The 21,470-nt window shown below is 38.7% G+C and overlaps 1 protein-coding gene, 1 long non-coding RNA gene and 1 other non-coding gene across 3 annotated transcripts in view; 1 reads left to right on the top strand and 2 right to left on the bottom strand.

The window, feature by feature from the left end:
• Positions 1-203: 203 nt before the first annotated feature.
• LOC140594458 (uncharacterized) lies at positions 204-6,445 on the bottom strand. The gene is made up of 3 exons (XR_011995263.1): positions 6,299-6,445; positions 1,208-1,336; positions 204-417 (listed from the first exon to the last, which is right to left on the bottom strand). It is a non-coding gene; the product is annotated as an uncharacterized lncRNA (long non-coding RNA).
• A 6,145-nt stretch (positions 6,446-12,590) lies between these two features.
• Positions 12,591-12,698, top strand: LOC112932581 (U6 spliceosomal RNA). The gene has a single exon (XR_003237498.2). It is a non-coding gene; the product is annotated as a U6 spliceosomal RNA (small nuclear RNA).
• Positions 12,699-14,111: 1,413 nt separating this feature from the next.
• ACP3 (acid phosphatase 3) overlaps positions 14,112-21,470 on the bottom strand; it is a 46,040-nt gene continuing 38,681 nt past the window's right edge. Inside the window, exon 11 of the mRNA XM_026015537.2 lies at positions 14,112-19,377. Within this exon, the coding sequence (XP_025871322.1) occupies positions 19,259-19,377 (119 nt within the window). The 3' untranslated portion in view covers positions 14,112-19,258. The remainder of the gene's footprint in view (positions 19,378-21,470) is intronic.

The following is a 21,470-nucleotide window of genomic DNA, read 5'->3' as shown; positions in this document are numbered from 1 at the left end:
CCAGATTAATGTTTTTAAATGTTTAAAATTAAATATATATGATTAAGAAAGAGACCTTTTAAATTGAAATGTAGTTATCAAAATGCTAAAAACCAAAATTGTAATAGAGTAAAATATTGCTGCTTCTTCTTTTCTTTTTTTTAGAGAGGGAGAGAGGAGGGAAGGGGCAGAGAGAGAGAGACTCCTCCTTTTTTAAAAAAAAGTTTTTCTTTTTTAAGATTTTATTTATTTATTCATGACACACACACACACACACACAGAGAGAGAGAGAGAGAGAGAGAGAGAGAGGCAGAGACACAGGCAGAGGGAGAAGCACGCTCCATGCAGGAAGCCTGATGTGGAACTCGATTCCAGGACTCCGAGATCATGCTCTGAGCCAAAGGCAGATGCTCAACCACTCAGCTACCCAGGTTTCCCCTAAAAAAAAAGATTTTATGTATTTATTTGAGAGAGTGAAAGAGAGATAGAGACAGCACAAGTGGGGGAAAGTGGGCAGAGGGAGAAGCAGACTCCCCACTGAGCAGGGAGACTGACTCAGAGCTCAATCCCAGGACCCTAGGATCATGAACTGAACCAAAGGCAGATGCTTAACTGACTGAGCCACCAGGTGCCCTGGAGAGAAAAACTCTTAAGTAGGCTCCACACCCAGCACTGAGCCCCACATAGAGTTTCATCTCAGAATCCTGTGATCATGACCTGAGGCAAATTTAAGAGTTGTATGTTTAACAGACTGAGCCACGTATCCAGGCGGCCCTGTATCACTTTTTTATTAACACTTTAAGTAAGATATATTGGAGGATTTTATAGCCACTATAATTTCAAAATAGTGATGAGTAGAAGTGATATTTTGAGATATTTATAACAACCCAATGTGCTATAAAAATATATGTGATTTCTGTTGGTAACAAAATCACGAGTGTTGCTGTAAGTACTGTAATTTGTGCTTATATTCAAAATGGACAAAAATTCTAAAGTTTAGTAAGAGACTAGGGAAAATAAAAATATAGTTTTCTTCCTCTAAGTTCAAAGACCACATGAATTTTTTTAAACAAATAACATACATTTATTATCTAATGGTTTCTGCAGTTTAGGAATTTGAGAGTGGTTTAATTGGATAGTTCTGGCTTAGGTTCTCTCATGATACTGGAGTTGAGATGTAGGCTGGGGATGCAGTCAACCAAAGGCTTGACTGCAACTGAGAACCCACCTCCTAAATGGCTCACTCAATGGCTGGTGAGTTGATGCTGGTTGTTGGAAGGAAGTCTCAGCTGCTTTCCATGTGGGCTCTCCAAAGGCCCCTGAATACCTTTACAACATGGTGGCTGGCTCCTCCAGACTGGGAAATCCAAGAGAGATAAAAGTAGAAGACCATGCTTTTTTATGACTTAGCCCTATAAGTCATACACTATTACTTCCCCCATATTCCATTTGTCATACAGACCAACCCTGATGAAATGTGTGAGAGAATGGTCATAAATACTAGGAGGTGAGGATCACTGGGGGCCATCTTAGAGGCTACTACAAGTTATAACCAGTATTTGCATCATATTTTGTGTTCAGCTTCCCCCCCCCCCCAGTTTATACATATTTCTATTAACAGAGCTTACATACTTCTTGTTTTTAGGAACTACATGTTATTCCAATGATATTAACTCTTTTTTGAGGTTTTATTTAATTTACTTTTTAAAAATTTATAACTAAAAAGTGTTTAAATTTAAATTCGATTAACATACAGTGTATTATTAGTTTCAGAGGTAGAGGCTAGTGATTCATCAGTCTTATGTAACACCCAGTGCATCTTGTGCCATCCTTAATGCCCATTATCCAATTACCCCATCCCCCCAATCCCTTCCCCTCCAGCAATCCTCAATTTGTTTCCTATGATTAGGAGTCTTTTATGGTTTGTCTCTCTCTCTAATTTTGTCTTATTTTTCCCTCTTTTCCCCTATGATCCTCTATTTTGTTTCTTAAATTCCACATATGGATGAGATCATATGGTAATTATCTTTCTCTGACAGACTTATATCATTTAGCATAATACCCTCTCGTACTATCCATGTCATTGCAAATGGCAAGATTTTATTTTTTTGATAGCTGAGTAGTATTCCATTGTATATATTTACCACATCTTCTTTATCCATTCATCTGTCAGTGGGCATCTGGGCTCTTTCTATGCTTTGGCTATTGTGGACACTGCTGCTATAAACATTGGGGTGCAGGTGCCCTTCAGATCACTACATTTGTTTCCTTGGGGTAAATACCCAGGAGTGCAATTGCTGGGTTGTAAAATAGAGGGTAGCTCTGTTTTCAACTTTTTGAGGGGCTTTCACACTATTTTCCAGAGTGGCTGCACCAGCTTGCATTCCCACCAACAATGCAAGCCGGTTCCCCTTTCTTGGCATCCTCACCAATATCTGTCATCTCCTGATTTGTTAGTTTTAGCCATTCTGACTGGTTGTGAGATGGTATCTCAATGTGGTTTTGATTTGTATTTCCCTGATGCTGAATGAAGTTGAGCGTTTTCTCATGTGCCTATTGGCCATTTGTAGTTCTTCTTTGGAGAACTATCAGTTTATGTCTTCTGGCCTTTTCTTGATTGGATTATTTGTCTTTTGGGTGTTGAGTTTGATAAGTTCTTTATAATAGGTTTTGGATACTAGCCCTTTATCTGATAAGACATTTGCAAATATCTTCTTCCACTCTGTTGGCTGTCTTTTGGAGACTTCCTGAATTTTATGCAGGGACTCTTATTTATGAATATCTGACTTAGAGTAAAAGCTCTTTGAGGTTTGGCAGACTGTGTGCTCCTGAGATGATGGCAGCAGTTTTCCTGCCCCTACATGCTCTTTCAGCATACGACATTGACACTCTCCCATCAAGAGGTTTCTCCACTCCCTTGAATCCTCTTGTGACAGCTTTGACCAAGAGGATGTGTGAGAAGTGACGCTATAACCATCTGAGTACAGGCCTTAACTGATCTGTCAGCCTCTATTTTATTCCTCTTAGAAGCAAGACACCATGTAAGAAGTACAATTAACCTAGACCACCATGCTGTGAAAAACCTAACTGAGCGCTATGAAGAGACCCTGGAGCATGAAATTGCAAGTGGAGAGAGGGTGAAGAAGCCTTCTTGGAAGTGGATCCTTTAGTCTTAGCCACCCTACTTGATGCCATGTTGATCAGAGGTGAGTTGCTCCTCTGAACTATTCCAAAATCCCTGACCTATAAAATTGTGGGCAAAATATAATACCTGTTTCAAGCCACTGAAATTTGGGGAAATTTGTTAGAGAGTAACAGATAGAATGGAGGACCATGACCATGTTTCACATGTCTTTTGAATCCTTCACATTAATTGGCAAATTGATATGCAGGAAAAAAAGGGACTCTGGAATTATTATTGACATATGGAGATTTGCATAGCATTTGGCTGTCATTAAAGAACTACAGGGAATAATATCATGAAATCAAAGTATTTTGTCCAATAAATGCCCTATGATTCTTTTTTTTTTAAAGATTTATTTATTTAGGGATGCCTGGATTGCTCAGCAGTTGAGCATCTGCCTTTGGCTCAGGGCATAATACTGGAGTCCCGAGATTGAGTCCTGCATCAGGCTCCCTGCGCAGAGCCTGCTTCTCCCTCTGCACATGTCATTGCCTCTCTCCGTGTCTCTCATTAATAAATAAATTTTAAAAATCTAAAAAATATATATTTATTTATTTTAGAATAATAAATATTCTAAGTGAGAGAGGGGGAGAGAGCATGCAAGCAAGTGCATGAGTTGGGGGAGTGCATGAGTGAGAGAGGGGGAGAGAGCATGCAAGCAAGTGCATGAGTTGGGGGAGGGGCAGAAGGAGAGAATCTTCAAATAATCTCCCCTCTGAGAAAGGAGCCCATCACGAGGCTCTGGGGCTCAATCTCAGAACCCACTCTTGGTTTCCACTGGGTTGAAACCAAGACTCCAATGCTTAAGTGACTAGACCACCCAGGTGACCCTGGCCTATGATTCCTAGGATAACCAGCCTGGTTTTTAAGATCTCAGATTAACCCCAGGATCCTTCCCAAATGCTGACTCCTGGATTGGTTCCCAAAGATTTTCAGAGGTTACACTCTCTCCAGGGAAGAGTATAAGAGGATTAGAGAAGATAATGGAAATGAAAGTTAAAATAGTGTAGTTGTGCTGGAAGCAATCTCTGTACATATGAATACTTGGACTGTGTCTGGGGACAGACTCAGAGGAGTGCTATTGCATCACGGTTGTGAGCACAGCCTCTGAAGTCAACCTGTCATAACTGAAATCTGGCTCCACCACAGGACCTGCTATGAGACTAGGGCATGTGACTTAATCTGTGCCTTAATTTACATATTTGTAAACTAGGAATAAAATAGTACCCCCCCCCATAGAAGTATAATGAGATTTAGATGAGTTTACGTTTGAAACATTGTTTGGCACACATAGTTCCCACTGAAGTCCAAATGGATCTCTCTCTCTTTTTTCCCCCAGAACTTCATTTTTTTCCTAAAGATTTATTTATTTGAGAGAGAGAGAGCAAGTGAGCACATGAGCCGGGGGGGTGGGGGGAGGTAGAGGGAGAGAGAGAATCTCAAGCAGACTCCATATTGAGCACAGAACCCAATGGGGGCTTGATCCCAGGACCCTGAGATCATGACCTGAGCCGAAATCAAGAGTTGGTGGCTTAGTTGACTGAGCCATCCAGGTGCTCCCAAATAGATCTCTCTTGAAATACTCTCAGTGACTTCTGAATTATTTAAGTGATTCCTAAAATATATATGTGCCACATGCACATATATATATAGATACATATGCATATGCATAGTGTGCATATCAACTTTCTATGATTATAGTAGTTTATATTTGGCTTAATGCATATAGAATGTTCATAGCTAGCATTTCTGGGTTCACACAAAGGATAGTATAATATTTTAAAAGAGGTTAATTAAAAGATACATTAGGCTGTAAATGCTATATCAAATGCCCAAATAGTGAAGATGAAGCTAAAATGCTTGAAGTTCGCATGCAGTAGTTGCAAATCCAACAGTTTACAATGGAAAGAGGAACACAGAAATGGAGTCACTTAGGGATGCCTGGATGGCTCAATGGGTTAAGCTTCTGACTCTTGATTTTGGCTCAGGTTATGATCTCAGGGTGTGAGATTGAGCCCCGAGTTAGGCTCTGAGCTGAACGTGTGGAGCCTACTTAAAATCTCTCTCCCTCTCCCTCTGCCCCTCCCCTTTCAAAAAAAAAAAAAAAAAAAAGAAAGAAAGAAAGAAAAGAAAAAGGGAAAAAAATGGAGTCACTTATTCATAGTCACTCGACCAGCATCCAGTGCCAGCAATTCTTTGCATTAATTTATGTTTGACACTCAAAAAATGGGCAACATATTTAGAATCTATATCTGCCTTCCAAAAGGATAATGTATCTTTAATGGGGCAAGCAGTAACATTTTCATTTCAGCATGTTTCCCTGAAAAGGATCACTAATTATGGTCTACAAAACACTGGTCTACAAAACTATTGTGTTAATTTGGTAAATGTAAATTCTCATTCAGTTGACTAACTTTATTGTCATGTGCTCTGGTTTATGTGCTCTGGTTTTCTGGGATCTTTCTTTCTTTGTCAAGGTTTAGCACTCTTTGAGAAGCTTATAATGGACTTTCAATACTAATCAGCTCTTCAGTTGTGATGATATGATTTGACACTTATTTTGCAGCACGAAAGTGAGGGGGAGATCTGACAACTCAGAGTTCTCAGCACTAATTTTTTGTTAAGTAGAGCTAAGGGAGAGCTGAGTTATTAACAAATACCTGATTATCAAAATATTAGATTGTTAACTTGAATATCTTAGCCCCAAAATGTCATTCATAAAATTGTGAAAATATCAAATTTTGTTTCCATATCCTATTGCATCTACATAAAAACCACTTTAAGATTATGTCTATGTAATTGTAGCAGGTCCCAGTTAATTAAGAGAATTACATATTTTGTGAATAGAGAGCTACTTCCTAAATATTTCAGGGATTTTGAAATGGCCAGATAGGAATGTTATTATCCTAAAATAAAGTTTAAAAATTAAAAAAAAAATCACCCAACTTAATTTCATTAGGAGACATCAAGTTTGAAATTTTCAAAATAAAATGACATTCTACTTGAAGGGGACTCACATATCATCTTAGTGGTCACTTTCTTTAGGCATTAACATCACACAAGTGAGACATTTTGGATAGCAACAACAACAACAAAATAAAATAAGAATGTGATGTGATTTTCTGAGAATCTTACCTGAGGACTTTTCCCCAAAGGAAGATAGTGTGGTTTAGCAGTTTAAAAGCACGCTGTCTAGAAGAAGACATCTTGGGCTCAGACGCCATCCTTGGCACATTCCAGCTTTGTGACTGTCGGCAGATTACTTAGCCTCAGTCTCCCCATCTGTAAAATGGCCATGATATTACTCTTTGTATCTACCTCACAGGACTAGCACATAGTAAGTGCCATATGAGTCTTTGTTAAGTGAATGTACAAAATTTCTTTGTTGAACACAGTAATGTTTCATCAATTGCTTTAGTGAAACTAGGGTGTTCTGAGTTTACAAATTCCCATCCATACAGGTACTTTTTGACATTTTAACAAGGAGTAACTTCTCAGGAATTGCATATATATATGTGTGTGTGTGTGTGTGTGTGTGTGTGTGTGTGTGTATATATATATATATGTAAAATGTTTGATTATGAAAATAACAGCTTCTTAATGTCTTATGTTTGGAAACATCATTGCATTAAAAACATTTTAAATGCTTTTCTCATCTCCATTTGTCTCTGTCACCCTTTAAAAAAACCAAGGGAGGTAATTTTGTACATGATAAATGATCTGAACTGAATGTCACCCTCAAGAAGCAAGGAAGATGATCCGTGTGGAAAGGAAAAAGAAATTAAAGTGACTGTTTTAGTAACTTCATAGCTACTCCATCCAGGATTTACATGCTGCGAGAAAGAACCATTCATGATTTTCTGTTGACTTACTAGAGAGAGAATGCAAACGCGACCTGGAAAAGCTGCTTCGTTGTCTGATCATTAGGATGACTACATCCTGCTTGAAATCACCTACTTACTGATGGGCCTTCATTCATCATCAGTCTGTTCAATTTTGGAGACATTGTCATACCTGTTTCATTGAGGTCATTGAAGCCTGGGCACAGAGGAGGTAATTTATTTCTATAAGAAAGAAGTTAACTTACAGTGAGACATTAAAGAAAGAAAGATATCTACCACTTATCCACCTATATTCAATATTAGTCTACTTGAAATTACTCTATCATTAACAAGATAACAAATTTTAAGAAAACCACTCATTTGTTTGGTTTTTGTTTGTTTGCAGTATCTACCTTTACATTGAATTGGTAATAACTTAAGCTGGCTTTGCTGTGGAATCTTTGTTCATGTTTTAATGACTTTTATTTTTTAAAGATTTTATTTATTTATTCATGAGAGAGCAAGAACAAGAGAGAGAGAGAGGCAGAGACATAGGCAGAGGGAGAAGCAGGCTCCATGTAGGGAGCCCGATGTGGGACTTGATCCTGGGACCCCAGGATCACACCCTGAGCTGAAGGCAGATGCTTAACTGCTGAGCCACCGAGGTGTCCCTAATAACTTTTATTTTCTAAGCATTCTATTACAGTTGACCTTGTGCTAAAATCTAGGTGCTTTGATTTTTCCAGAGAATATTAAGAACATTATATTTTCTCAGAAATAAATCTCCACCCAAAGTAATATTTTTATTAAGATCTCAAGTTTCCTTATTCTTCCATCAAATGAAACTTTTCATCAGTTTAATAATAGGTGTCACTTCAAGATGTGGTTTAAGAAGATTGGGAAAAAACCCTGCTTTCAAGATTATATAGAGAACTAACGAAAAATGACATCTCATGGTTATGTCTTTGTACTTTATAAAACTCAAAATCATAATGCTTTCAACTAAGAATGATAAATCCCTGTCTTTTCATTCAATATTTTATTTAACAAACACATGGTGTTTACCATGTGCCAGGCACTGTTCCTTGCACTTTATAAGTATTAACCTGTTTATTCCTTTAACAATGCTCTAAGGTAGGTACTATAATTACTCCCATTTACAGATGAGGAAACTGAGGCATGGGAATGTTAAATAACCTGCCCAGGATCATATGGCTAGTAAGTGGCAGAGCACAGATTTGAATCCACGCTAATTTGGCTCCACTACCTTATTCTCTTTTGTTGCCCATGTTTAATAATAGTATTGAATAAAATTCCTCTAGAGTCACTTCACTAAAAATATAACTTCTTTTTTCCTTCTTAAATTTTATTATTATTATTATTTTTAGAGAGGGGTGGGGGCAAAGAGGGAGAGAGAAAATCTTAAGCAGGCTCCATACCTAGCACAGAACCCAATGCCGGCCTTGATATCATGACTCTGAGATCACGACCCCAGACAAAATCAAGACTTGGCTGCCCAACCAACTGAACCACTCAGGCACCCCACCCCAAGAATAGTAACTCCTAACACAGAAGTACTTGCCAAAATGTTTATTTTTTAAAAATTTTTTAAAAAGATTATTTATTTATTTATTCAGAGAGAGAGAGAGAGAGAGAGGCAGAGACACAGGCAGAGGGAAAATCAGGCTCCCTGCAGGGAGCCTGATGTGGGACTGGGTCCTGGGACTGCAGGATCACATCCTAGGTCAAAGGCAGATGCTCAACCACGGAGCCATTCAGGCATCTCCAAAATTTTGGTTTAAAAGACCTGGCTCCTCTTCTATAAAATTTTAAAATAATTTTATTATAGGTAGATCAGACATAGATGTGAAAAGACACTGCCAAACAAGAGGAAAAAAGGAAAAAAATATACTTTTAAAGGTTGAAGGAGAGACATACACATTTTATTTTCCCCTATCCATCTTATTGTCTGATTTACTTTGTACAACATAAATAGGGGAGATGTAAAAAATGGAACAAGTAGTTTTAGTTGTGACACAACAACAGAGTTACATATTAAAGTTTGGCTTTAGGGGCATTTAGGTGGCTCAGTCGGTAAAATATCTGCTCTCAGTTTAGGTCATGATCTCAGGATCCAGGGATTGAGCCCCATGTTGGACTCTGGGCTCAGCAGAGAATCTGCTTCTTCCTCTGGCCCTCCTCCCTCATATTCTCTCTTGCTCTCAAATAAAGAAAGAAAAATCTTTTAAAAATAATTTTATTTTATTTTTTAATTTTTATTTATTTATGATAGTCACACACACAGAGAGAGAGAGAGAGAGAGAGAGAGGCAGAGACATAGGCAGAGGGAGAAGCAGGCTCCATGCACCGGGAGCCCGATGTGGGATTTGATCCCGGGTCTCCAGGATCGCGCCCTGGGCCAAAGGCAGGCGCCAAACCGTTGCGCCAACCAGGGATCCCTAAAAATAATTTTAAAAATAAAGTTTGGCTTTAAATTTTCTTTGGTATGTTACTTGCTTACCTTTGGTAAGGTTCCAGTTTTTTTCAGGGAAGTCGTTGTTTCAAATATTTTATTGCACTGTAAGTTTATTTTTCTTATGTTTGGGCCTGGAAAATATCACTGTAACATATTTCGAATCATTTAGGAACAAAATTAGTTATTTTTGGAACCACAAATTGTGAATGGCTGACTTTTTTTGAGGAGCTATCTCTGTTCTCAAAACCACAATTTTAATAGGCCTTTAGGTCTTTAGTTTCTTCTATTCTTCAAGTGAGACTTACTAAAACTGCATTTCAAAATGTGAGCTTGTTTCTGACTTCTTCTATGATTATTTTATTGAAAATACATTTTCAAAAAGATGACCCGAGCCAAAGGCAGATGCTTAGCTGCCTGAGCCACCCAGGTGCCCTGAAAATGCATTTTCAATGTCCACTTAATTAAGGCAAGTTTCAACTTCTGGGTTACTTTACAGACTCCTGATGAAGTAGATAAACCTGAGGTAGCAGATGAGCGTTCTGCTCAACCTGAGGGTTACTGCATAGTTTAGAGTAGGATTTCTCAAAACAAGGTTGGGAACTGTCTACAGCAGAATCAGGTGTGATACCTCTAAAAAAGGAGATTTCCAGGTTTCCTAAATCAGAATTTCTGAGATTGAGGATTGGGAATCTGCATCTTTAACCAGCATCCTTATAGATTTTTAAAAAAATATTTTTAAGTAAAAATATCAGCTACCCAGGTGCCCCAATTATAACTTTTATATGCACTAGGAAACCAAAAATTTCAATTGACTCACTTTAATGCAGTATTTGCTTTAATACAGTAAGTGGAACTGAACCCCAATATCTCTGAGATATGCCCTGTATATGAATTTGACTGGTTAAGACTTGGAATTAGGCAGATACCTTGTATCCCCCGCCCAACAGCTTGCTCCCATGAGTCTGTACCTCTCCAGACACTTGACTTCTTCCAGGTCTGGCCCCTGCTACCTGGTGGCTCACACAGGCACTCTATGCACCTGGGCAGCCTGCCTTGGGAACCCCGAGCCCTCCTGGCCTGTGGAGTCCAACCAGTCCGGAAGCTCTGCCTGGCCTCTAAGGGTGGAGGGAGCACACCAGCCCAAGTTCTTTCTGAGGAGACAATTTAGTCTGCTCACAGGCAGTCCTCATTTGGACTGGCTGCCTGAGAGGGTCCATACCAATGAATCAAGGCTCCCAGGTGTCTCTTAGTGAAGGTACCCTGGTAGCCCTCCAGGCCCCATACTGGCAAGGCAGTCCAGATTCCTCCAGTTTTAACTTCAGGGAGAATATGCGCATTTTTGTAGGTTAAGGCTGGAATTAGGAAGATGCCAGATACCTGAAACAGCCTTCTCTTTTGACCCAGCCTACCTCTACACCTGCCCCACTCCAGTTCCCCAGTTACTCTGAACTGCCTGGTGTGCCCATGCGCAAACCACACTTACCAGCTGGCCTTAGCCTGCAGGGGGCGCTTCAGGTCTGTTCCAGAATGAGCCTACCGGGAGGAGGGAGGCCAACTCACCCAAAATCCTTCTGAATCTGCAGCTTTAAACTGGCAACAGTCAGCCCCAATTTGGACTAGCTGCTTGATGGGGTATCGGCTTCTCCGGCCATCAAGGACATCCTGCACACCACCAACCTGGCAAGTTAGTCCAGATTTCTCCAGATCTGCCTTCGGAAGAATATGCACATTTGTGTAGGTTATGGCTTGGATTAGGCAAATGCTTGTACTCCCAAGAACTCCCTCCTGTGACCCTGCATACCCCTATAGATGCCCTGTTCCAGAGCCCTGTCTCCACAGATGTGTGCAGCCCATGAATGAGGCACACATCTTGTCAGCCCCCAAGGTCAGCCAGGGCACTTCAGGCCTTTGGAGTTTTTAATCAGTCCTGAACCACCTGCACTACTCCCCTGGTGTGGAGGGAACTTACTCCCCAAAACTCTGAGGCAGCAGATTTAAGCTGGTGATGTCAGTCCCCATTTAGAATGGTTGCCTTTTGGAGTCCTGGGTTTACCAGCCATCAAAGCTCTCAGGCTTCTCATATTGGAGGATACCGTGGTGGCCCACCAGGCCCCTTCTTGGCAAGGCAGTCCAGACCTTTACAGCTATCTTTAGGAGAATATGAATGTTTTGTGCAAAATTAACTGGAAGGATGAGAAAACCATATGGTTTAAAAACAGGCATATGGGGAACCTGGGTGACTCAGTTAAGCATCTGTCTTCTGCTCAGGTCATGATCCCCGGGTCCTGGGATGGAGCCACGCATTAGGCTTCCTGCCCAGTGGGGAGTCTGTTTCTTCCTCTCCCTCTGCTTGTGCTCTCTATTGCTCTTTCTCAAATAATAAATAATTAAAAAAATAAAACCAGACATCTACTGAAGGGCAAAATTTGATGACAGCATTATAAAGAAAGGACCAAGTCCTTGAGACATTATGAAGGAAAAATAATATAGGCTAGTAAAAACAGAAAAACCCAGTTAAAGAAATTATTTATCCATGAGCTTTATAAAGGCAGGGTCTATAAATAATTCAGTACTGTATTCCCTATGTCAAATAATGGCACAATGGTAATTAACCTTTCCTTGAGCTAAGATACCCTTTGAAAAATATGGGAGAAACTAGTGACCCTACTTCATTCTAAGAGCAGGCACTTAGCAAATGTTGGTGAGACCAAAATGTATACATAACATTATGTCTTTTTCCTTTTTTCTTTACTGAATGGCTTGGCTAACTTTCTTAACTTTGATGGACATGCTTATAGACCCTTTTGCAAGAAAAACAAACCCAGGGTTTCCTGTTTAGGGAAAAAAAGACCCATTGCACTTAATTTCCCTTCCTCCCAATGTTTTCCTGCAGTAACACAAAAGATGTTAAAAATAAGAATGAGGGGCACCTGGGTGGCTCAGGTCTGCTCAAGTGTCTGCCTTTGGTTCAGGTCACGATCCCAGGATCCTAGGATTAAGCCCTGCTGATTAGGGAGCCCGCTTCTCCCTCTCCCTCTGCCTCTGCCTCTCCTCCTGCTTGTGCACTCTCGCTCTCTTTCTCTTTTTCTCTTAAATAAATAAAATACTTCCTTAAAAAAGGAATGAAATCATGCTCGCTTCAGCAGCACATATACTAAAATTGGAACGATACAGAGAAGATTAGCATGGCCCCTGCGTAAGGATGATACGTAAAAAAAGGGAATGAAATCATAACAGTGCTGCAGAGAGTGACAGTGGCAGGTCAGGTATTTTGAAAAATTCTTCAAAGATAAGCAGATAAGATTGAACTGATGAAGAAGTCAAAAACGGGGAAATTGTAGTCATACCCACAAGAGATGAATGTGGTTCTTTCTGAGGGAGCCACAGAGGAGGTTGGATCTTTGCTCATCACATAGAGCATTAGGGAACTGTGGAGGACTTGTCAGGATACCTACATAAAACATGCATTCTCCATCAGCTGCACATCCTACTCCTTCCTCCATATATGGAGTGGCTGCCTCCCAGATAAAATCTTGGAGGAGTGCTGTTTGTGGAAAGAGGGTGCTCATTTGGGAGGCCTCCTCATGTAGCTGCTGTGCCCTGAGGGAGAAACAATAAATGTTGAGATAACTCAGGACTTATCACAGACATGGAGGGAAAACTTTTTAAAGTTGAGATAACTCAGGACTTATCACAGACATGGAGGGAAAACTTTTTAAAGTTAAGGTCATTCCACCCAGGAGATGTATACACAGAAATAGTCACCCAGCCAAAAGTAAAGACTCTTTACTTATTTATTTTTTTGGTATGTCTGTTGGCTGACATGCCACTTTCCTGCCCACAAACACTACTTGGGCGCCTGATGCTGTAACTATCATCCTTACACAGAAATTGAAACCAGGCTTTCTCATTAGAATGACAGTATTCACTTCTGACAATCATTATGTTCCTATCAGACTAACTTTCACCGATACAAACTATAAACTCTGGGAAAAATATAAAATACAACTAATTACAGTACTTGGGAGCAATCAAAAGCAGGCAGATTCTGGGGGAGATTCAGCATTTGGAAAAAGGGAATAGCTGTTAGCTTTTTTTGTTATTGTTTGTTTGTTTGAACAACCTTTAACCTGAGTGTAGGCTAAAGTCTGTGCCATGCAAGGGCAGAGCATGGGGATAGATGGTTAAAATGCAGGAGCACAAAACAAAACATAGTTTTACCAGAGGACAGAGTTTGGGGGCATACATAGCTCTTAAAAGTGAAAGGGAAATGCCCCCAAAGTGAAAGCCAGAAAGGAGTAACCCCAAGATATTTGTATAAACTCTCCCCAGACTCTATGGCTGACCCTCATAGCTTAACTAATCATATAGAGGGAAGACTCCAAGTAGCCTAATTTAGGTTAAAATAACTGAAGTGATATTTGAGCTGTTGTCCATTGCAGGGGAGACAGTCTGCAGTTTGATTTTAGCTAATTTAACTGACCGCATAAGAAAAAAAAATGTTTGTAGAGGAACATGATAGAATCCAGAGTCTCTACAACATATCTACAATGTCTAAGACACAATCCAAAGTTACTCTATATTCAAAGAAACAGGAAAACATAACCCATAATTGGGGAAAAAAGACAATCAATTAAGACTGACTCAGAGATGATGAAGAGGTTGCAATTAGCAAACAAAATTAGAATTCTTTTATTAAGTTTAAAAAAATGTAGGTAGTTAACATACAGTGCAATATTGGTTTCTGGAGCAGAATTCAGTGATTCTGAATTCAACACCCAGGGCTCATCATAATACCTATCACCCATCTAGCCTATCCCCCTCCATCAACCCTGTTTGTTCTTAATTGTTAAGGGTCTCTTATCGCTTGTTTCCCCTCTCTCCCTTTTCTCTGTGCCCCCTTCCCATATGTTTATCTGTTTATTTTCTTAAATACCACATAAGAGTGAGATCATATGGTTTGTCTTTCTCTGACTTATTTCACTTAGCATAATATACTCTAACTCCATCTATGTTGTTACAAATGGCAAGATTTCATTCTTTTTGATGTCTAAGTAATATTCCAAGTGAAAGAGACTTTTAATGTAGTTATTCAAGAGGATATTTGTTGGGAAAACAGATATATATGACTAATAGGGAAATCAAGACCAGTCATCCCTACTAATCCACAGACTTCTTCACTTGTGGATTATGATTCATGAAAATCTGAGAAAAAGAGGATGAAAGAGAAAGTCCAAGGTTAATAAATTCAAACATCTGAGCCCAGAGAAAACAGAAATAATTTACGGAGCAGAAGAGAACTTGAAAAAATTCCAAGTCAGATTCTTAAAGTTTCATCATAAAATAGGAAGTGGCCATTGTAAAAAAAGGAAAAATCAATGAATAGGAAAGTATTCCTAGAAGAAAAAAAAAAAGAATAATAGATGTGCTGAAGACTAAATTAGTGTTCTGGAAAATAAAATTTCCTAGAATGTAGAGAAATAAAATTAAAAGGTAGAAAAAATGTAATAAAAGTTGAAGGATAGACCCAGGAAATTCAAGTTCAAGAATACGGTTTTCTTGAGTCAAAGACATGTGTAAGCCACATATAATTAGAAAACAAATACCCACACGTACATAAATCCTAGTGAAATTTCAGAACTTCATGGATAAAAAGAATATCTTAAAAAGATTTAGAAAAAAAAAGGAAAATAAAAAAAATTTTTTTCAGAAAAAAAGAACAATTATATTGGATGAGAATGATACCAATCAGACTTCTTATCAGCAGTCCTGTATGTTAGAAGACAACAAAATACTGCATTCACATTCTGGGGCAAAATGATTTTCAACCTGAAAATGTATACCTTGCTGATTGATAGGTAAATGGAGGTCAAAACAAACATTGTAGGACATGTCAGAATCAGAAAGCTTAGTGTTCAAGTAGCCTTTAAAAAATTCCTTCAAGAAAATGAAAATACTACTACAAGAAAGAAGACACCATGTGTTATAATTGTGTGTGAAATTTCAGAAAATCTAAGTGTAAGTATAGCTCATAAAATTCATGCTAGTCTCTAGAAGAACTAAAAGCAGATATTGACAGGATTGCCCCTGATGAATGGAAGTGGGTAGAAAGGCCTTTTACCTTGTATTTTATACCCTTCTGTATTACCTGAATTTATTTTTGTTTTTAAATACAATTATTTGTAACAAAGAATTTAATAAAAAAATTCAGGGATGTTTGGGTGGCTCAGTCAGTTAAGAATGCCTTTGGCTCAGGTCATGATCCCAGGGTCCTGGGATGGAGCCCTGCATCAGCTTCCCTGCGTGGGGAGCCTACTTCTCCCTTGCCCACTCCACTTGCTCGTGCTTTCTCTGTCAAATAAATAAATAAAATCTTTTTAAAAAATTTAATAAAAAATTTAAAAGGCATCCATCCCCCAATCTAGCAGTACTTATATTCTAATTGTGTTGTTAGATTCCTTCTTTAGACATTTTAAAGAAGAACTAGTTCATTTAGTATAGTTTGGTTTTGGAAAAAGTCTAGGGTGCTGCTGTTAAGACATATCTGCAAATAAAACATTTCAGAAAAATCCTTGATCAATTCAGCACATACACAAAAACAGTAAGATACAGACATATAAGAAAGATGACTTTCATTTCTTCACTTGAAAGTGAACCTTACAAATTAAAAACAAAACAAAATGGGATCTCTGGGTGGCTCAACGGTTTAGCGCCTGCCTTCAGCCCAGGGCGTGATCCTGGAGTCGTGGGATGGAGTCCCACACCAGGCTCCCTGTGTGGAGCCTGCTTCTGCTTCTCTCTCTCTGTGTCTCTCATGGATAAAATAAATAAAAAAAAAAATCTTAAAAAAAAAAACCTTTAGAAATAAAACAAAACAACAAACCAAAACATTCTGCTTCAAGAAGTTTGTCATCTAGTTGTAATTGCCCAATATGGTAGCCACCAGTCACATATGGTTGCTGAAATTTGACATGTACCTAGTCCAAATTGAGATGTGCTGTAGGGGTAAATACACATTAGATTTCAAGTATTTACTCTAAAAAACCCTGAAAAATACCTCATTAATAATGTTAATATTAATTACATGTTGAAGTGACTTTTTTTAGTGTACTGGGTCAAATAAATTTTATTAAAATTAATTTTATGTTTATTTTTACCTTTATATAATGTACTATTAGAATTTTTAAATCCCTTATGTGGTACTCATTTGTGGCTTGCATTATGTTTCTATTAGACAGTCCTGGGCTAAAGCACCAAAATGTACACAACCATTACTACTCAAATGAATTTTCTACAGCGTTTTGAAGGAGAAAACTATCATTTTGGCTTTCACTTATCAAAAAACTTCCCTGGCGATGAAGGAAGAATCAATGCTAGCAATACTAGAATGAGACAGAATGAGAATAGGAAGTTGGGAGAATAGGGAACATCACTGACTTCAAGGAGAAGAAATGCCTAATAAAAAAGAGGTTTGTTGGGCAGCCCGGGTGGCTCAGCGGTTTAGCGCCGCCTTCGGCCCAGGGTGTGGTCCTGGAGACCCAGGATTGAGTCCCACGTAGGGCTCCCTGCATGGAGCCTGCTTCTCCCTCTGCCTGTGTCTCTGCCTCTCTCTGTGTCTCTCATGAATAAATAAATAAAATCTTTAAAAAAAAAAAAAAAGGTTTGTTAGTTGAATGACTTCCAATAAAATGTTTGCCTCCAAAGCTTGTACTCTACTATTACCATAAGTTATTCTTTTTATATTCATATTCTCTTAATACTTTCTTTACACAATGCCATTCTAGTTGGGAATTCCCTATCTACAACTTTTTTAGAATTTTCTACATATATACTGATCATATTTTTTGTTAGGGCATTTTCCTACATTGATGTGGTAATTACTACATTATTCTCATCCTGTTCAAAGACCTCTACAGTGATTCAAATGTGGGGAATACATTTCAGAGCAGATGTTATCTCAATCCAGCAGTTATCTTTCAAACAATATTTGTCCTCATGTCAGCTGAGCTTCCCTGACCCATCTGAAAAGGTCACTTTTATCAGTAGAGAGAATTTGCATATTTTTCTTTTGAAGTTGGATGATTAGCTTATTTCCTGAGGAATGTTACAGTGCATTTGTGTTCTCTGCTTTATCATTATAGATCATTTATCACTTGTGATTTTTCACTCTGTCATGAACTATGAAAAACAATTACAGTGTTTATTAACTGAGTAGCTCTGTGGAAGGTAAAAGAAACCACTAAGGTGGGAGTCAGAGCTTTCTTTACAATAATGAAGAAATGGTAGAAGGAAGAGAAATGGGGGATATTAAAAAAAATCCAGAAACAGTAGAAAGTAGCGGTCCTTTTAGCCATTGACAGTATTAAAAGATAATATTAGGGAAAGGCTGTGAAAGCTTTTACTTTTACATTCTATCAACTGTATAAGGGCTGTTGTTGGGGCCAAACACATTAATAATCACATTTGGGATGTGCAATTTAGCAGTTAGGCCAGCGATAAGCAAATATTAGGTGTTCTATCAATGCTTGTTAAATAAGTGAGAAAATCCATGACTTATGGTTCTATTTCCTACTTCTATTTTCAAATCTCATCACTTATCAGCATAAGATGTTCTGGTCTCATTACTAATATGGCTGGCTGCTTTAGGAAGACAGTAATTTGTCCTTTGTTCTTACTTGCTATAGATGTTTTTTCCCTTTCCCAGCTTGAGGATGAAACCAGATCTTGCATTTCCTTGCCTACGTGCCTTTTATGTTATGGGAGGCAGTAGCAGTTGCTAGGCAAGAGAACACAACTCCCTTCTTTTTTTTTTTGTAATAGCCTTGGCTCAGTAAGAATTATGTAGAAAGTGGTAGAGGTAAGTGCTTGAAGTTTAACAAGAGAAAGCTGTGGAGTCCAAAGGGAGAGGAAGATTCCTGAGACTAAGAGATGGGTCATGAAGAGTTTCCATCAAAGTAAATCCCTTACTTTTAAAATGAAATAAAGAAACTGGAACTATAAAAATATCTAGGTCTGATGATGGTAGAGGTTAAAAAAAAAAAGAAAAGAAAAAAAAAAGAAAAGAAAAGAAAAAGAAACATGGCTGCATGGGTTCTCTAGTTATTCCCCATTATAGAAGTTGTGGGGAAAATGACCTGAGCTATAATTGTAGTAGTTGATATTACAGTTTCTGAGAATGACAGAAACTGTGTCAACACAGTTTCAACACAGTTATGTATATGTATGTGTGTTAGCATACATACACATACAAAAATCTGTTAGCTACCAAACACTGTGTAGGAGGTTCTTTTCAGGAATGTGTACGTGTTTGTATTACACCTACTTAAAGGCTAAAGAAATAATTTATTTATACCTTCTAATTAGGTCTTACTTCTTAAGAATCATCCTACATGATACTACTTCTAGTTTAATTGTCCTCATTATCCAGTCTTCTTTAATCCATGTCTCTGTCACACACTGTAACCTTTTGCTCTTTACAGGCAAAAGGCTGGTTGGAGTTTGATTTCTTTCTTTCTGAACATCCATGCCAGAGAATATAACTATCCTTTGTGAAAGAGCCTCTTTCGAGCCGAATGAGAAGCCTGCACTACAACGAGGAGTCAGGAGGTCAGGAGACCTGACCAAGTAACCTGGGGTTCATTCATCAGTCCCTGGGTCACTGTAAGTTCAGACCCTGCTCCAGACAGGCTAAAAGAGAAGGAAGTGGATGGGGTGATGTCCACACGGTGAAAGCCTGTCTTTTGAATGAAGCATCACAGGAGGTCAGTCGGGTGTGTCCACCCTCCTTCAGCCATCTGTTCAGATGTTCCGATAAGGGTCTCTCTGCCAGCAGGGCCCGTGGCGGAGGAGGGTAAACAGCAGCACCACTAGGACACCAGACACCAGGCAAAAGGCAACAGCAAGGACGACTCTTAGGACTGTGGAAAAATTGCAAGAGCATTAATGTAAAATTAATGGATTAGGAAAGTATAAAGATTGTAAAATTAATAGATGAAGAAAATAGGAAGATCATACATCATCAGTGCCTTAATTGTAAACTTTCAGTGACATTTCTGAAGGAACCTTGAAATCCGCATAGTGTATTGATAAGATTACTAGACTAGAGTCAGGAGATGACCTAGGTTCTGGTTCTGGCATGACATTTGACCTTTGGGCCTCAGCTCCACTATAAAGGGAGAGTAATTGAAATCTTTCTTTCTTTTTTAAAAAGATTTATTTATTTAGGGGTTCCTGGTGGCTACGTTGATTGGGCATCTGCCTTTGGCTTGGGTCATGATCTCAGGGGTCCTGGGATCTGGCCCCCTGTTGGGCTACCTCCTCAGCAGGGAGTCTGCTTCTCCCTTTCCCTCTGCCTCTTCGCTCATGCTCTCTCTCTCTCTCTCTCTCTCAGATAAATGAATGAAATCTTAAAAAAATACATTAAATAAATAAAAGATTTACTTATTTACTTGAGAGAGACAGACAAAGAGACCACAAGCAGGGGGAGGAGCAGAGGGAGAGGGAAAAGCAGATTCCTTACTGAGCAGGGAGCCTGACGCAGGGCTGGATCCCAGGAACCTGAGACCATGACCTGAGCCAAAGTTAGATGCTTAAGCTACTGAGCCCCCAGGCACTCCACTTTTTTTTTTTTTTGACTGAAGTATTTCTAAGGTCCTTTCCCAACATTAACTTCATGCATTTTTATACAATTAAAATGATCGATTGTTTATGGTCTCAAGGTCAAAGGAAAAACCATCATTAATTGAAATTGAATATCATTAAAACCATCATTAAAATAAATTGAATATCATCTTTTAGTTTCTGGATTTGATTTCTAGTAAATATCTTTTAGAGAGGAAATTTTGAGCACATGTCAACAATGGTAAGCATTTTTAGGATAACTGTGTACTACTGCCAATCTGTACCTTTATTTGCACATATCCCTTTGATAGCTGACCAATCATGGGGAGATATATGGGGTTATTTTTTATGAGATGCTATTCATTATTTCATCTGGAAAGTTACCCTACACACACACCCTAGTCCATGATACTGTATACATCATAAATATCATGTTGTACCATCTCTAAATGTATGTCTGATCTTCATTGTAAAAATAAAGAATTGCAAAAATAAATAAATAAAGAAAGAATTGCTTGTTGGCTTAGGCAGTGGGAGAGCAAACATATCTCTGATCCTGGCAGCTCTGTCTACAGAAGCCCTAGTGCTCCATGGAACACAAGTGAAAATCACTTATTTAACCTAAACTTATTGTTGTAGAGATGAAAAAAAAAGTAGAGAGATTAGATAATTTGGTTAAGGATAAGAAGATAATTAATTGTATTTGGGTTGGAATATGTGAGCTTATCAGTCTCATGATTTTAAAAACCATCTGTTCACTAATGACTTCCAGTTTGAAATCTTCCCCAAACTCAAGACTCATATATCCAAATACTTGACATATTTCCTTGGACACATTTCAATGGGCATTTCAATCTCAATAAGTCCAAAACTCAACTCCTATTTCCCTTGTGCCCTCCCCCTCCCCAAACTATGTTCTAACTGCAATCTTCCCCATTTCAGTTGATGGAAACTTTCTTCTTCTAGTGTCTCAGTCCCAAAGTCTTGGAATTTTCCTTGACTCCTCTCTTTCTCTCACATTCTGTTATCAATCTGTCAGGAAATCCTATTGGTTCTACCAAAAACTATATTCCAGAAACCAATGACTTCTCCTTTTCTCTACCACCACCTTGTTCTGAACCATGATCATTTTTTTGCCAGAATTGCTACAACATTCCCCTGACTTGTTCCCTAGCTGCTGTCCTCTCTCTTCTACAGTCTATTTTCAACACAGAAGCCAAATGACTTCAAGTCAAATCATGATACTCCTCTACTTAAAGTCTGCAATGAATGTTCATCTCATTCAGAATGAAAGCCAAAGTCCTAATGATAACAGTTTGTGAAGCTCTACAACATCTGGCCTGATTCACCTCTTAGATTTCCTCTCCTACCACCCTCCTTTACCCTCCTA

The sequence above is a fragment of the Vulpes vulpes genome, chromosome 11 (assembly GCF_048418805.1).
Source record: "Vulpes vulpes isolate BD-2025 chromosome 11, VulVul3, whole genome shotgun sequence".
Classification (NCBI taxonomy): domain Eukaryota; kingdom Metazoa; phylum Chordata; class Mammalia; order Carnivora; family Canidae; genus Vulpes; species Vulpes vulpes.
This window is presented reverse-complemented; position numbering and strand designations above follow the sequence as displayed.